The sequence below is a fragment of the Dendropsophus ebraccatus genome, chromosome 6 (genome assembly GCF_027789765.1).
Source record: "Dendropsophus ebraccatus isolate aDenEbr1 chromosome 6, aDenEbr1.pat, whole genome shotgun sequence".
Taxonomy (NCBI): Eukaryota; Metazoa; Chordata; class Amphibia; order Anura; family Hylidae; genus Dendropsophus; species Dendropsophus ebraccatus.
In genome coordinates this window covers 19107714-19125901 of record NC_091459.1, presented here as the reverse complement: position 1 = coordinate 19125901, position 18188 = coordinate 19107714, and the positions used below count along the sequence as shown (strand labels likewise).

The following is an 18188-nucleotide window of genomic DNA, read 5'->3' as shown; positions in this document are numbered from 1 at the left end:
GGTATGTGAATCAGGCAGAATCTCGCCTCCCTCAGTATAGCATAGTCTGTCTATGGGAGAGTTTGTGCACCTCCGCTGCGGCCGCTCCCTGCTCAGAAAATTGACTTGTCAATTCTTTTAGCGGAGAGCGGCGGCGGTGGAGGTGTGCTAGCTCTCCCATTCACAGGCTATGACACACTGAGGGAGGCGGGATTCTGCGGCGGAAAGTTCTGCCGCAGAATTCCGCCTGATTTATTCAGTGTGAACATATCCTATGTTTGGGTTGTCCGAACTCTCGTCATTCGGTTCCTTGTGTCTGGAGAATATGGATGCAGCCCTAGGGAGTTCTGGAAAACATGGATACATCCATAGGCTATAGCCTGTATCCATGTTATCCAGAGCTGCATCCAGCTTCTCCAACCACCGGGACTAAAATGTAGAGCAACTTGGATCAAACAAACCCAAACTTACTGTGAGGATACGGACACACATGGATAACTTGCCGCGGATTACGCCATCTGTCCCCACACATTCCCGCCTCACTCTCTTCCCGTCCCATAGACTTTATTCTATGGTCAGGCAGATTCCGCAGGCCGCTCAAAGAATGAAAAGGTTAATTCTTTGGGCAGATGGCAGAAACCTCCCGAGCATCGGATGGAGTCTATGGGACCGGCGGAACTTCAAGCGGGAGCGCGGGGTGTGTGTCCATGGGACGAATGACGGAATCTAATTATTTGCGTGATTTCCGTAGTGTGGACATACCCTAAGTTCGCTCATCTCTAGTCATAACACACTAGAGAATACAGGTATAGCAGAACTTGCCGATACTCTATTGCAAATGTCAAGTCATCCTAATATACATGCTATAGTGTATTAACAGAGCAACTAAATACTATGAGGTAGATTTATCAAACATGGTGTAAAATGAAACTGGCCCAGTTGCCCCTAGCAACCAATCAGATTCCACCTTCCATTTTCCAAAGAGTCTGTGAGGAATGAAAGGTGGAATCTGATTGGTTGCTAGGGGCAACTGAGCCAGTTTCACTTTACATCGGTTTGATAAATCTCCCCCAATGTGTCAGCTTTACCGGGAAGTCATATAGGCGTTACGCTGTCATTTTGCAGACAGCATCAGACATTGAAACAAAAGCTTAAAATGTTTGATCTCATTGCTATTTGACACTTCCAAACACCATCTTAAAGTGTCAATACATCATCAGAATCCCATTTCCATTTATCAGGCAGCAAGAAAAAGAGTGAATATTTGTTGTTAGGCTATTTACAAAGCTGAAGGATGAAGAGGATCAGAATATATTTCCTTTTCAACATGATTCTTAATTTGTATTTTAACCTCTGCTATATTTATTGTATGGAAGGAGAATCTAATTTTTCATATTTATATTCCGCCGCTGCTTTCATGGCTGCTTTGCATAATTGCATAAATAGCATATGATTCATAATTCCAGATCTCCAGGGAAGAGTCATGCAGTGCAAGCTATTGTGTGGATGAAATACAGAGCGCTTTTAATAGTGTGGCAAAAAGGGGGAAAAAAATTGCTGCACCATTTCTTCCTGTTATATAGGGAACGTATAAAGTACACTGCTCCGCCGTACAATCTATTAAATGTTACCATCTGTGTTTAGGTGATTCTGGTGAAAGAGGAGAAAGAGGATTACCAGGAAGAGGTCCAAAAGGATTCCCAGGAATACAAGGACTTATAGGTATGAAATAATATGCTGCATATTGTTGCTGATGGCTAATACATGACAATATTTTGAATAATACATGGAGACATTAAAGGGGTATTCCACTCAAACATAACTTTTAATATGTTGCTATCCATGGTGAGACTAAGGGTACTATTACACAGGCCGATGGGGGCCCGATAATGACAGTAAACAAGCGCCGATCTGCTAGATCGGCGCTCGTTTACAGGGCCTATTACACGGCTCAATAATCATTTAACAAGGACTGCATGGACATCATTACCGATGTCCTTGCAGCCCTTGCTAAACTGGAATACATTACCTATCCCGGGTCCAGGCTCCTCCTGCTCCGCGCTCCAGCTCCAGAGCAGCCTGTCTTAGCTGTCAGGCCGCTCAGCCAATTACTGGCCGCGGTGGTCTCAGCATGTGATTGGCTGAGCGGCCTGTCAGCTAAGACAGGCCGCTCTGGAGCTGCAGCGCATGGGAGCCGGGGAGAAGAGGAGCAGGAGGAGCCCTGGACCATGGATAGGTAATGTACGTCTTTTGCAAATCGTCAGCCGCGCACCGCTATTACACATAGCGGTGCGCCGTCGGTGACCGACAATTATAGGTCAGAAGCTATAGCAACAATCAGCCAATGACAATGATCACAGGCTGATCGTTGTCTTTATTACACGGAACAATAGGGCCGATTCAGCCATTTATTGTTCCGTGTAATAGTACCCTATTACACCAGCAGATTATCTTATTTTTTTGAGCCAAAGCCAGGAACAGACTTTAATCAGAGAACAGACATAAAGGAAAGACTGAGATTTCTTCTCTTTTCAAATCCATTCCTGGCTTTGACTTAAACAAATCTCTCAGAAAATCTGTTGATGTAATAGGGTCCTAAGAATTCATTCCATACTTGTCATTATCTATTTAGTCTCCGTCTCCCAGTTTTCAGCTGCTGCTTTGTGCTAAAGACACAAAAATCTGTGTGTGAGCTTTTCCCTCTTTCTCCCCCTCCTCCCCCTCCTTTCTGAGAGAGCTGATGTAAAAAAATCCATGACTGGCTTCATCTGCAACTCTGTAGCTTCTTTGTAATGCTGGGAGGATTAATCTGCAGTCAAATTGCTAATGAACTCACTGTGAGAAGGGGGAGACAAAGAGAAAAGCTCACACACACACACAGATTTTTGTGTCTTCAGCAGAAAGCAGCAGCTCAGAACTGGGGGAAGGAGACTGAATAGATAATAACAAGAATGGAAGAAATTGTTAGTCTCACCATAGGCAGCAACATATCAAAAGTTATGTTTGAGTGGAAGACCTCTTTAAAACCAAGCCATGCAGATTGGATAACATATTGAGAAAACATTAGAAAAACGGCACAGAGATTGGTAACAGAATGCTGGGAAAGCTATTGCGCACGTAAAAATGTTGGGAATATTTTTGTATTTACTATGTAATGAACACATAGCATTTACTTCAGGATTGAAGGTAGCCATAGGAACTATTCATCATGACCACAGATGTGTAACTGGATGAGTACTGTTCCATACCGGTTATAAATTAATGGATTTCCATATCCCTCATAGATGTATTTCTGATGAAATTTGAAGGCTAGAATTAATTTATTACATTTTACGTCTTTAGCGATTCCAGGAAATATATGCATAGAATGTACCATGAAAATAGATTATAATGACTAGGGTCTTCTATATCATTCACTAGTATGGTAAGGCCATAAATTTAACTAGATATTGATAAAGTCCCCTTGAAATGTGTCCGATCTAGCCCTTGATGTTATCTTAAAATTTAAAGTGATATTTCCATTTAAAGAGTTCTCAGCACCATTCTTAGGCTTATATTCTGAAAATTTCATATCTAACCGATTAAAGGATTTTTTTGTGGTCTCTCCCCTCAAAAAGGCATGTTATTGTTGGTGAACAGTGCCATATGGGCGGGGCTTTACAGCCATCATGCCACATATCCCCACTTACATCGTCACCGTAGACCCCCTCTGTGATGTAATTGTGCCTAGGGAAGAAGGGACAGGACCTGTGCCTCTAGGTTGGCCCATTCCTATGATGGAGACTAGGCGGCTATGATGTCCCAGAGGGGCAGGGCCTACAGCACAGATGTAGGCAGGATATGGGGCATGACGCCCATGAAACCCTGCCCATACTGCACTGTCCACCAACAATAACATGTATTTTTGATGGAAGAGACCACAAAGAAATGCTTTATACGGTAAGATATTAAATGTCCAGAATATAAGCTTAAGGGTGCCTTCACACCTACCGTATCGCAGTAGAAAATCCGCCGCGGATCCGCAGCAGATCCGCAGCAGATTTAACTAAATGAATGAACACAGCATTAAATACGCACTGTCAAATCCGCTGCGGATCCGCAGCAGATTTGTAAGTGCGGATTTAGTGCTGTGTTCATTCATTTAGTTAAATCCGCTGCGGATCTGCTGCGGATCCGCAGCGGATTTTCTACTGCGATACGGTAGGTGTGAAGGCACCCTTAGAATGGAGCTGAGAACTCCTGATATGGAAAGGGGTTGACAATATCACTTTCAGTTTTGAGATAACATCAAGGACTAGATCTGACACATTTCATGGGGACTTTAAAGGGAATCCGTCACCTACCTAAGGTGCTGACAGTGTGCTGTAGCTGGCAGCCCCCAGTAAGCATGGGGCCTTTTTGGTAATTTTCCGTGCAGTGGATTATGTACAATCTTATGTCTCCTACTGTCACAGAGCTGTTGTTCGTGCCACACTTCTCATGCATCCTCCTCCCTCTTCATGAATAATCAATGCTGCCCGGCCTCCTGCTCGCTCAGCTGTCAGATTGCAGTATAGTCCTCTGTAGGAAGGTTATCTCTGAAAGAATCTCTCCTCCCTAATGTGTTGGAGCTGTGGTCTAGGGGTAACTCACCTGTCTAGAGACCTGCCAGCAGTTCAGTCTCTGGTTCGAATCCCCAGATAGAAATTAAATAGATGTCTTTTTTTTCTCTTATTGTATAATTTTTAAGGCTATGTTCACACACAGTATTTTTGCTCAGTATTTTGGTCAGTATTTTGCAACCAAAATCAGGAGTGGATTGTGAACACAGAAAGGCTATGTTCTCACACTGTTGAAACTGAGCAGATTTAATGGCAAATATATCGGAAGTTTTTTTTCAAGAAACAGTAATTATCTGTTATTAAATGACAGCCATCCATCTCAATTTCTACGGTGTGTGAACATAGCCTTTCAGTGTTTTCAATCCACATCTGGTTTTGGTTGCAAAATACTGACCAAAATACTGAGCAAAAATACTGTGTGTGTGAACATAGCTTTAAAAATGATACAATAATAAGGGAAAAAAAAAGACATCTATTTAATTTCCATCAGGGGATTCGAACCAGAGAATGAACTGCTGGCAGGTCTCTAGACAGGTGAGTTACCCCTAGACCACACCTCCAACACATTACAGAGGAAAGATTCTTTCAGACATAACCTGCCTACAGAGGACTGGATGTGCAATCTTACAGCTGAGCGAGCAGGAGCCCGGGCAGCATTGATTATTCATGAAGAGGGAGGAGGATGCATGACAAGTGTGGCACAAACAACAGCTCTGTGACAGTAGGAGACATAAGATTGTACATAATCCGCTGCACGGAAAATTACCAAAAAGGCACCATGCTTACTGGGGGCTGCCAGCTACAGCACACTGTCAGCACCTTAGGTAGGTGACGGATTCCCTTTAACAATATCCACCCAAGAGCTAAAAAAATTCCCCCTGAGTAATTTGAGCCATGTCTTCGCTTTCTAGCTTTATTTCCCAGCATGCATTGGCCCTCAGAGCCAACTGCCAAGTATCCGCCTCATCTTGTAGTATCTTTCCATCGCCGGCTTAATCTGCTTCTGCTTTTCACTGTAAACACAATATCTATCTATATTAGATAGAGACGAAACAACTGTATTTCCTTTTCTCTATGCTGCTCAGGAGGCTGTCACTGTTCTGTTGTTTATGCTCTCTTTGGCCAGGTGCTCATTGATTGGTGTAGTGGGTGGGGTTACAAATGAGGGGTTACAGTTTGCCTGGCAACAGAAGAGACAGATCATGGGACTTTGGTCTCAAAAGGGAGGGGAAGGGCAGAGGATTTGAGACCAGAAAGTGAGGATTTTCAGCAGTGTCAGGGTGTGAGTCAGGATAGGCTGCAGACAAATGGCCCAATTCATGTAATAGAAACCTATTACAAACAAGCTAAGATTATGGGTAGGAACTAGGGATGGTCCGAACCTGCCGAGGTTCGAGTTCGTATGAACCTGAACTCTCGGCAATGATTCCCGCTGTCTTCCACCTCCATGGAGAGGGTGGATACAGCCGGAGGACCTCCTTGAAAACTGGGATACAGCCTATGGCTATGGCTGTATCCCAGTTTTCCAGGCTGTCCTCCGGCTTTATCCACCCGCTGCACGGAGGTGGAAGACAGCGGGAATCATTGCCGAGAGTTCAGGTTCGTTCGGACCATCCCTAGTAGGAACAACAGGGTTGCATTTTCTTAAGTTGAGTACCCTTTAAGGGTTGCTTTTACTTTTTAATAAGTACCAGTTTAGCATTCTATTATATGTAGCCTTCATTTTTATTTTCTGAATTATTATTTACATGTCAGAGAATAGGAAAGGTAGAGTACACCTCCAAATGTAATGGAAAATCTATAGCTTTTAATATACAGTGCCGGAATCACAGTTTCCTCCATTTAGTTGACTCCTTCACCTTCAGATCCAAAGGCGATGGTAATTTTCGACATTCTTAATATCAAACTAAACCACCTTTAATATTCACCACAATTTAACAAGAGATAATATTTGTACTTCAGATTCCATTACGCTTTGTAGTTTGAAGACATTCCCTAAACAGACCGAATCATCTCAAGGAATAGCATGTGTATCTTTGACAGTATGAAAAAAATAATAATTCCAGGCCGAAGGTCTGATGAGGTTACGCCTGAATGATTCACCAAATCAATACTGCTCCCTCGTGGACAAGTGTTTAAGTCATCAGCAAGCATAACATTAAGGGCAGCTGACTGAAGAGCAGGGCAAAGATGTCTCCCCTCCTTGGCTGAACCCAGAGACTGTGAATATTTCTCATTGACAGCATGCCTTTCCTATTTCTTTTATTAAAAAGGAAAAACATGTATAACATTGAGAATTATTATGTATTTTGGTGCTGCATTTCAGGAAACCTTCCAGACTAACATAAATTTAATATGGTCTATGTAAAATTGTAAAATGTGAAACAGATAATATTCTTATAGAGGTATTAACCTATAAATATACTTTTTTAGGATGAAATAAAATATTAGTTAATACTAATATTTACAATGAGATTTGAACTATACAAAATTGATTGATGGTTCTAGTTCATTAATTGAATTGCACTTTTTGACCAATGGGTGAACTTGAGTTCACTTAAAGGGAACCTGTCCCTGGGGACGCGGGCACAGAGCCCGCCCGACCCCCCGGTGCAGCCCCCGGATACTTACCCTTTCCGGGAAGTCCCGCTCCTGGAGCCGGTCCCGGGACGAAGATATCAGCGCCCGAAGCCGTGCGTGAGCTGTATGCAAATCACCTGAGATGAGTCCGATGCCCATAGAGAATGAATGGAGCCATCATTCTCTATGGGCATCGGACTCATCTCTGAAGCCCGTGGGCACGGCTTCTGGCGCTGATATCTTCGTCCTGGGACTGGCTCCAGGAGCGGGACTCACCGGAAAGGGTAAGTATCCGGGGGCTGCACCGGAGGGTCGGGCAGGCTCTGTGTCCGCGTCCGTGGTGACAGGTTCCCTTTAAAGTGATATTGTTCCCCCTTTCTATATCAGGAGTTCTCAGCACCATTCTCAAGCTTATATTCTGGACATTTCATATCTGACCGTATAAAGGATTTCTTGGTGGTCTCTCTCGTCGTGCTCCATATTCCTGCCTACATCTGTGCCGTAGGCCCCACCTCTCTGTGATGCTATCTTTGCTTTGGTCTCGACAGTGTCATCAGAATGGGCCAACCTAGAGGCACAGGCCCCACCCCTCTGTGACTGCCAGATCAGAGGGGGCAGGGCCTAGGCCTCTAGCTCTGCCCAATTTTGATGATGCCACTGAGGGGGCGGGGCCAAAGTTCAGATGACATCACAGAGGGGGTCGGGACCTACAGCTCCGATGTAGACAGGAATATGGGGTACCAAGGCCGTGAAGCCCTGCCAATAATTTCTACCTACAATAATGAGGGAGAGATCACCAAGAAATCTTTAAATGACAATATCACTTTAAATGGGTTATCCCATAAATCAGTTTCAAGTAATCTGCAGTGCTTTTTTTTGCACAAAAACATCTCAATATTATCTTTTTATACTATTTTTCTCTCTTGGGGTTCCTGCTGGTATTTGTTGCATGAAAAAAACTCTGAATGGAATCAGTAACCTTCTTATCTTCCAAGCCAGGTTTGCAATCCTAGCAGGCTGAGAAAAAGGAGTCTTCTCAGCTGAACTGCTATGTTACTACTAAATACTTGTCTGGTCCTTCCAAGACCAGCTGGACAAGCTATCTATGGATTGCAGTCACCTAGCCTGAAGATGTGTTTCATACATATTCAACTCTATAGGTCACCATAACCAGCAGACATTATGAAATTGAAAAAAATATATACACAGTGCATGTCCTTTTTTAATTTCATGAAGTCTCAAGATCATGCTGACATGCAGATTGGTCTACCTTGAAGCCATCGGGAGAAAATTATACCCAGGGCCTACCATTAAGCTCTGCACAGCAAATTATTGTCCCCATTTGACTGCACAGTAAAGTTTGGTTATATTATAAAAAAAACATAAAATATCACTGCAAGAAAAATGGTGTTCAAAAATATAACTTTTAATATAATCACTTAAAAACATAACGAAAAGTAGGTGCTATAACAAAATTCAAACATGCCACACAAGGGGCAAACAGCAACCATAAGATAATAGATAGGTGTGTACTTACAGTTTGGTGTCTTCAGGACTGTTCAGCCCTATAATGTCAGACACTAAGGGAATAAAAAAGTCCCACAGTATTAAATCCTCAATACTGTACCTCAAAAATTAAAAGGCTCTTGATTCATAGGACAATGCCCTAGACATCCCTTCCTGCAGTACACCTACCCTATTCTGTCCCTTTCCCAAAAACACAAGACCGTCAAAAAAGAGGTGTGGATCATTGCGGTAGGACATATGACATAGTTGCAATTCACACCCAACAAAACGCCTTAACGCGTTTCCCCCCTCAACAAGTAAAGTGTGAGGAGTTCATTGGGAGGCTTGTATACATTATCCTAAGGGTCTCGATGTGTAGCCCAAGTCAGGAACTGGCGCCATACTGTAGATGTCAGACAGCCTATATATTATAAAAAAAAAAATAGTACATTTTTGTGTTAAAGTGTCACTGTCGTTATAACTTTCAAAGTATAAATCAACAGTAGATTGCAATTTACATTCAGTATTTTTGTTGTTGTTATCATGCTGTAAAACAAAGCTGAACTTACCAGAAATCCAGGTCCAGTCTCCTGAAGCTTTTTAGACTAGTGCTAGTTAAAAAAAAGAAAAAAAAAGAGACTAATGCCTCTCAATGTGTCCATCAATCACATGACTGCCTTCATTGTGAGCGCTCAGATGACCTGTAACCTAGCAGATTACATGGCCCGATCATAACCAACCACCCTGCCCCCGGACTGTATGTACAATGTGAAAGTCTAACAAAGCTGTCTAGGCAGAATCCCTGTAAAATATGACATCACCACAATGGTATATGCATAAGATAAGAGAATAAAAAAGATCACCATATGCAGACCTGTAAAGTATAAAGAGCGGGTCAGATGGGAAAAGAGTCACCCCATGCGTTCTGCCACCTAGCGGCTTCCTCAGGGATGTCATGATTACATGTAGCGATGCACGCCTGATGCCCAATGATCTTAGGTCTGGACCTTAAGAAACGATCAGCCGTTTGTTCCTCAAATCGGACGAATTAGGCCTGATTCACTTTGTGTAATAGGGCCCTAGGGCTACACATGTAAATGCACCCATAATACTGTAGCTTTGACAACTTGATACCCTGAGTCGTAGCTGAAAATGCGATACAATAAAATAGGTAAAAAAAGAAAAGGAAAGCTAAAATGTAAATGCAATATATCTGCTAGAGATCTAGCTCCAAACTCAAATTGATGTGTCATCTCAAATTCCCACATTTATAACCATGTTCTTTTTACACTCGCTCAAACCTTTTGCTAGAAAGATTTAGCATTCAGTGATAATTTGAACTTTTTAGATCTGGAGAATACCTAATGCTTGTGTTCAAATTTATATTAAAAAAAAGGAAAAAGAAAACAAAAGTAAACCACTATAAATGAAGTTTTCATTAAATGCTTTTAGAGTGCATGAAAAACAAGTTCCAGTAATAATATTGGACTTGAAGACCTGGCTAATCTATATGCTGTATATAAAAAAAATGTTAAGATGAGATTTGGTGCTCCAGGTATAATATGTGTACTAGTGGAATCCAGCAAATTTAGAGTAAGAGTGAAATCCCAGCATGATATTAAATTACAATGTCACTCATCGCAGAATATAATTTGCACAATTTTTTACAAATATTTCTAAGATAACTTGGTTTCGTAATTTTTTTTCTTTCAGGCGAACCAGGAAAGCCAAGCTATGGGCGAGAAGGTCGTGATGGAGAAAGAGGTCCCCCTGGCATTTCTGGGCAACCTGGAATTCCAGGACCACCAGGTCCACCTGGCCCAGCTGGATACTGCGATCCTTCCTCATGCAGCCTTCAGGCCATTGCTGCTCCCCAATCTGCTAAAGATGACAACATGAAAGGGCCTTGAACAACTAATACCATGTTACTGTCTGCAAATTACCAACCAACATCAAAGATTGGATTGATGATAAGCAAGGCTCTTTATGATTCAGGACCGCAGACGTTAACAAACTGTGACGTTTATAATTTAAAAGAAAAAAAGGCCGAAATTTGAAAATGAAAGATGGTGCTTAAAATACTCAGTGAAGACCTCCGTAAACAACTCGGAAAAATATATATACCAGTAATTGTAATACATGTTTAATTTGCCACTTACAGGGTGTGCAGGTGATTCCATGGATGAAGAAATGCCTTGTATTTACCTCGAGTTATTGTCTATAGCCCATGACTGACTACATAAAATGCATCATCAGATTCAAAAATATGTAAAATGAATGCAGTAAGACCCCCAAACCAAAGACCCCCGGCCAGGAACCAGGGAATGGAACTACCCTCTCATCTATTGGTTCACTGTATACCCATGGAAGGATATGGTTCCTGTCCAAAATGTAGTACACTGAGTACACAACATGTGCTGTAAATCTCTGTAAATGTGCTATGGGTGACTCCGACAACCAGTATGCCTTCAACGTGCCTTGTAATTAAAGAAAAAGTGATGTTTTTGATTGATTTGATGCTCTTGTTAATCTGACTCCGCCTATATGTGACATCAGCTCCTGAATGTGATGAAAGCAATAGCAGATTTTAATATCCGGAAATAAAATTGTTTTATAAATGAGAATATTTATTTTTCATGTGGCATCTCTGGTTGTTTGAGAAAAAAAGAAAAAAGAAAAGGAAAAATAAATACTGTTTCGTAACCCTGTGCAATTTTTTTTTAATGTATGCTTTAATTAAGTTAAATGAGGAAATTGAACTGGACCCCCAAGGAGACATCTGGCTTTCAGTTTCCAGCATTTATTCAGCAAATGGGATAATTCAAAGTTTAGAGGCATGCTTAATTTATCAAATGCTATATAGAAACTACGGGGGGTTATGTATCAAAGCGATGGCATTAACTTTAATTAATGTTAGGAGATCTATTATACACATATGGTAGATTGCTTTTTGTCAGTCTTTTTTCATATTCTCGAGTAGTTGTAGGGGACTTGGGGTGGCTACGAAGATCAATAGTGCATTTCATGGATAACTGAACTTTGGAAAATTTTCTATGTATTTTTTATAAAAATTTTTTTTATAAAAGTTTTATATTATGTAGCTGGACAGAATATCATACAACATACGTTAAAGTGTTAACCTTTTCTTAATCTTATTGGGGCATATGGCTGTTGTATAGGAAGATTGTCCTGGTGCAAAATTTCTGTTTGGCCCCGCCCCCCCTCCCCATCACAGGTGAAGGAAAGAGTTATAGCCAATGACTCACAGGTAACGTTCATTGTTGCTTTCTTCTCCATCTGGCCCCAGTTGCTATGAAGATGACTTCTGGTCACATCTCATCTAAAGAGAGTTTCCTCATAACCCCCCTCCTGTGTTTTCATTATACCCCCTCCTCATGAGTCCTCATAATCTTCCCTCCTGTGTCCCCCTGTAGTCCCCCTACTGTGTCCTTATAATCCCCCTCCTGTGTCCCCCTGTAGTCCCCCTCCTCATGTGTCCTCATAATCCCCCCTCCTGTGTCCTTATATTCTTCCCTCCTGTGTCCCCCTGTAGTCCCCCTACTGTGTCCTTATAATCCCCCTCCTGTGTCCCCCTGTAGCCCCCCTCCTGTGTCCTTATATTCTTCCCTCCTGTGTCCCCCTGTAGTCCCCCTCCTCATGTGTCCTCATAATCCCCCTCCTGTGTCCCCCTGTAGCCCCCTCCTGTGTCCTTATAATCCCCCCTGTGTCCCCCTGTAGCCCCCCTCCTGTGTCCTTATAATCCCCCCTGTGTCCCCCTGTAGCCCCCCTCCTGTGTCCTTATATTCCCCCTTCCTGTGTCCACTGTAGCCCCCCTCCTGTGTCCTTATAATCCCCCCTGTGTCCCCCTGTAGCCCCCTCCTGTGTCCTTATATTCCCCGTTCCTGTGTCCCCCTGTAGCCCCCCTCCTGTGTCCTTATAATCTTCCCTCCTGTGTCCTTATAATCTTCCCTCCTGTGTCCTTATAATCCTCCTCCTGTGTCCTCCATCTCCTGGATACATTTCTTCAGTAAAGTAAAAAAAGCAAACATACCCCTCACCTTGCCAATGACTCCCACACTGCTGTGTCCCCCTGGATTTTTCCTGGTTCAGGCTGCTCACTGATGTCATGGAGCAGCATGACCAGGAAAATATTACTGCCTGCTTCAGATCACTTCTAGATCACCGGCCTAACACAACCTGCAATCTAGAAGTTAAAGGCACAGAGCAGAGAGCTGATCGCTCCCTTCTCTGTGCCTCCTGTCAGGACATCCTGTGAGGATACCATACTGAATAAACTAATTTTTCCACTGTACCCCCTTATATCACTTTATTGTGCCACTGCACCACCTTAAAGGAGAAGTCTGGTGAAAATTTTTATTAAAGTATTTTATTGCCCCCCCAAAAAAGTTATACAAATCACCAATATACACTTATTACAGGAAATGCACATCAAGTGCTTTTTTCTCTGCACTTACTACTGCATCAAGGCTTCACTTCCTGGATAACATGGTGATGTCACTTCCTGAATAACATGGTGATGTCACTTCCTGGATAACATGGTGATGTCACTTCCTGAATAACATGGTGATGTCACTTCCTGGATAACATGGTGATGTCACGGCCCAAGTTCTAGAGCTGTGCGGGCTGTGGCTGCTGGAGAGGATGATGGCAGAGGGAAGCTCAGTGTCCCTCCAGTGTCCTGTGTCCCTCAGTGTCCCCCTGCCATCATCCTCTCCAGCAGCCACAGCTCTAACAGCTCTGGGAGTCGGGTCATGACATCACCATGTTATCCAGGAAGTGACATCACCATTTTATCCAGGAAGTGACATCACCATGTTATCCAGGAAGTGACGCCTTGATGCAGTAGTAAGTGCAGGGAAAAAGCACTTTATAAGCATCTCCTGTAATAAGTATATGTTGGTGATTTGTATAACTTTTCGGGGGCAATACAATACTTGAATAAAAATTTTTGCCTGACTTCTCCTTTAAGTAATTTAATAATGCTACTGCCCTCCCTATTGAGCCACTGTCCCCTTATGTACTGTGCAACCATGTACAAATGATTTATACCACTGTCACTTAATGATGTGCCACAATGGCCAAATGAACTATGCCACTATCCTGTAAATGTAATAAAAAAAAATATATATAGCACCATAAAGTTAGTTAATGGGTATACCATGTTAAGTGTAATAAACATCAATGGTCACACAAAATTTATTTCTAAGCCTATTGAAAAAGCATAAACAAGATTTAATTTAATTTGCATCAATTTGGTACTTCTCTAAAGTCAGAGAAACCATTAGAATATATAAAACACGGCAAAGCAGCTCCATTTGGTAAGACATGACGGGATTCACAAATAATTGATATTGTCTCTTGCAGCATCTGGTTTATCTCCATCACACATAATTAGTCCTACTAACATGTGTTTAAGCTCACTATGCAAGAAATGAGAGCGGTCCCAGGTGTTTACCTTAATTCTTGCTCAATCACTTTTGTTAATAATGACTGGCAATTGTTTTGACAGCTTTTCAAGTCTTCTCAATTATCCTTGGGCCATTCAATTTTCTCAGGTCGTACTGTCTACCTAAAACAATGAAACATTTTTGAAGAAAATGATTCAATTAAGTCATAAGAAAGGCCTACAGAGGTTTAAAACCTGCTAGAATAAATCTTCTGTTTCCCATCGGAATTTTCATTTTAGCTTTTTTTGCATTTTTAAAGCTGTTTCGGTATACTAAATGACGGTATAATTTCTGTTTTTATAGATATGGAAGGTTAATTGTGTGTAGACTAATTCCCACATAGGTGTGCTATGTAGGACTGGAAATATCAATTAGCTAGAGATTTCCCCAATACTTTAGTCATAAACATGCTTCTGGCTTGGAAAACTACCTTTCATGTCATAAGAATATACAGGATTTGCTTATGTGGACTGGACCCTATTTAATTCGGCACTGTTCCGGTGTCATTAGTCATGTGCTCAATGGTCCGGTGAGACCGTTAGAAGCACTGGGGCATCCATTAGAAGCACTGCCTGTCATCATAGCATTGATCTGACCCACCTCCGGCCGGCCCGCTCCATTCATTATCATTAGAAAAGGGATGGGACAGCTGGGGGCGGCCCATCCCAAGTGCTTCTAACAGGAGTCCGACATTGCCCCTCCCTGCTAGCTGCCCAATGCAATTTGCCTTATTCTAATACTGATGGATATGGTGAAAGCATGACATAATGCCAGTGTGCAACAGTGGTTATCATCTAGGCTGTTGACTGATACAATTGATTAATCTAAGCAGTGGATGCCAAGGCAGTGAGCCAACGACTCCTTTGCACTTATTTGACCCAAATGGACCCAATGACTGGCCAAACAAGTTTGTTCAGTGGGAAAAAAAAACTAAAGTGTTTTTTTTTTTATGTGCAGGTACCTGCTGCTCCTCACGAAGCACTGATCCTCCAGTGCCTCAGGTAAAATAAAGCACTAGAGTTGTATATTCCTTGGTACTGTATAAAGTGGATTTATAGTAAATATTGGGTTTCAGTTGACTCTAATTTACCGGGGATTATGTGATTTTCAGATTAATTTTCCTGCTTTAGAGACACTAAACACTTCCCAGTATAAGGTCTTCTTCATAGACCATTTTGTTTTTAATTCATGGAAAACAAATAATGAAAAATCATTTCAAGCCAATTTAAAGAAGTCTAACCAAAATGAAAACTCTGCCAAAGGCAAGGGGGTGCGGGAACATAATAAAGAATGCATACTTACCCGTCCCTGTGCCCCAGCGGCCTCCCCAGCTCCCTGACTGCCACCAGGTTCTAGTTTCTCCCGGCTCCCTGGTATGTCACATTTCAGGGGAAAGTACCCGCTCAGCCAATCAGTGACTGCAGCATTTTCCCGCCTCAGTCACTGACTGGCTAAGCAGGCATTCCTAAGCTGGGTTGTGAGGTGGCAGAAGCAGGTGCTGCAGGAGCCAGGTGGGAGTCTGTAAGCAGGGGGCACAGGGATGGGTAAGTATAAATTATTATGTTCCAGAACCCCCTCCCTTTAGCAGATTTTCTTTTTGGAGGACTTCAACTTATTTTTACAAGCATCCTTGGTTGTGTTTACATTTTGTACAGGCAATATTCTGGCCTTAATAAAGTTCTATAGTTTATATGATAAAAAATGGATTAGTCAGTGTATGGGGGATACTAATATTTGTACAGTGTATATTGGTTTTACTATCGCCACGTGATTTGCTCCACAAAGGGGCACACCAAAGCTCTGTGGGCCCACAAAATCCTGAAGCCGGACCTGACTACGGTAGTGCATAAGTGGGTGAGTGCAAGAGCAGCAGCTTATCCAGTAGTTAAAGTGTCCTTGTTATTTGCAAAATAACATGTAAGAGACATATCAAAAGTTTTGCCAATTTGGGGTCTGGGTGTTTAGACCCCCATTAATCAAAAGATATTACTGGGAAAAGTTTGCAGATATGTGCTCAATTCCCAAGCTTGCTACAATCTTTGTCTCACTGCAGGAGATCGGGTCCATTGAATTACAAAGTAGCCCGTTTTCTGAAGTAATATGGGGGTGGGGTCAACTGTCAGCTAGTTGAACTTGCAGATACTACCATGGAGGCAGACCAAGCTCTGCCCAGAGGGGGGTTTCCAGGCCCCCTGCCGTACAGGCCCCATAGCAGCTGCGTGGTCTGCACCACTAGATACAATGAAGCATGCCACAATTTTTCACAACCAGACTCTTTAAGATGAAACCACTGTGTGCCTTTTCACAAAATCAGAGGCTTACCGAGGTCCAGTACTGGCTCATAGAACTCAATGGGCGCCATATAACGTATATGTACAACATAATCATTAGCCCCTATAGTTAATGGGATATAGATAGCTGCATAACATTACAATTCCCACGGTTTCGCCTATATAACTGCACTGCTGCATTGCCTAGCTAACCTAACTATAATTTTTGGGGGCAAATTGAAGATTCAGAAAGGGCAATAGGCAGCGATTTATAAATTTGCTTGATGTGATACATTATAACAAACAATTACAGAAACGCTGAAACGATTCATCTGCAGGATAATGTAGGACTGACAAAGCTTTCCTTTGCATGTAATTGTATAGCAGGAGAATTCAGTGATCATTCAGCATTGAACACCTCACTTATTGTAGGAAGAATAATAGCATAGCTGTGCCATCTATTTATCTGTGATTTATTTGATAATTCTCAGGCTAATCATCTCATCCTGTGCAATAGGTATGGTTATAATTTATACATTTTTCACACTCTGGTTAATCTAAAGCTAAGGCTGCATGGACAGAATCAGCTGTCAATGACTTGATCCAACAATGGCATCACAAACTAATGAGGAACCTGTCAGAAGTGCTGCAGTGTGTGGGAGGAATAAAATGTTTCGATCACCAGATGAGATGAAAGCAAATCAGAAAAGATCTTTTTGACATGTAGCTCTTAGTTCCTCTGGTATGTCAAGAGGCCTGTTTTTTATCCGGAGAAAGGTACAGTCTGCGGCACAATCCCATTCTTAGGTTCTATTCATTCGACATAGCCAGTAAATGTTGTAAAGCTTAGCTCTCTATAGGTCAAAATAAAACGTAATGAGGTGAATTGATGAATAAGCGGAAAAGAGGTGACGGCCCAGGATACTCTTCAGGACAATGTCTTGCTACTTATAGCGCTCAAGTGCAAATGAATTGTCAAAAATAATATTTCTTTCAAAAATATGTATGAGGCTATGTTCACACAACGTAAGTTCAGTATTAATCACGGCCGTTTAAACAACAGCAGTTTTCTGCGGCCGCTTAAAACCTTGTCAATTCACACAATGGAGCATGCGGCTCAGGCCGCACACTCCATTGTGATCAGCGGGGAATTTGGATGCGAGTGGTGTTTTTTGACACCGGCCGTTCCGTGACCCGGCCGGGTCATGGAGTGGCTGGTGTCATACACAGTGTGAATATAGCCTAAATATGTATATAAAAAAATATAAAATATATGTAGTGTCCTAGCACAGGTGTGCCACTAAGTCTCTTATGCAGCTGGGCAAAGTAACTCCCTAAGGTTCTCACAGTGGGATAAAGTAAAACTGTACTGCATGTTTTTACCACTAGGTGTCACTGTTGTACTTATTGTATATCTTGTCTTAAGCACAACTATTGAACGCATTGGGTTAAACTGTTTGGTATCATGTTTATTCTCCTCCAATCACAGGTGCAGGCCTGTTTCCCTCAATTTACTAACCTATCACCTCTCTTCTCTCTTACACCGCACAGCCCCACTAGTCACAAGGGAGTTTAGTTCAGCCCTATAAAAAGGGAGGTTAGTTCCTGGTGGGAAGCCTTTTGTCAGGAGTTGGAGAGACACAGAGACAGAGAGCTTTTCTTTTGTGCAAATTAACCACCGCTAGCATGCTGTGCTAGAACCCCTCAGGAGTAAGGACGTCCTCTGAGTGAGGGGGTCTAGCACAGCGTACTCACCTTGTCCTTGCCAGGGATACTCTCTACAC

The 18188-nt window shown here is 42.3% G+C and overlaps 1 protein-coding gene across 1 annotated transcript in view; it reads left to right on the top strand.

The window, feature by feature from the left end:
• The window catches only part of COL9A1 (collagen type IX alpha 1 chain), a 131534-nt gene extending 120356 nt beyond the window's left edge, over positions 1 to 11178 (top strand). The window contains exons 37-38 of the mRNA XM_069974172.1: positions 1624 to 1701; positions 10380 to 11178. Coding sequence (XP_069830273.1) covers positions 1624 to 1701; positions 10380 to 10576 — 275 coding nt within the window. The 3' untranslated portion in view covers positions 10577 to 11178. The remainder of the gene's footprint in view (positions 1 to 1623; positions 1702 to 10379) is intronic.
• The last annotated feature ends 7010 nt before the right edge of the window (positions 11179 to 18188 follow it).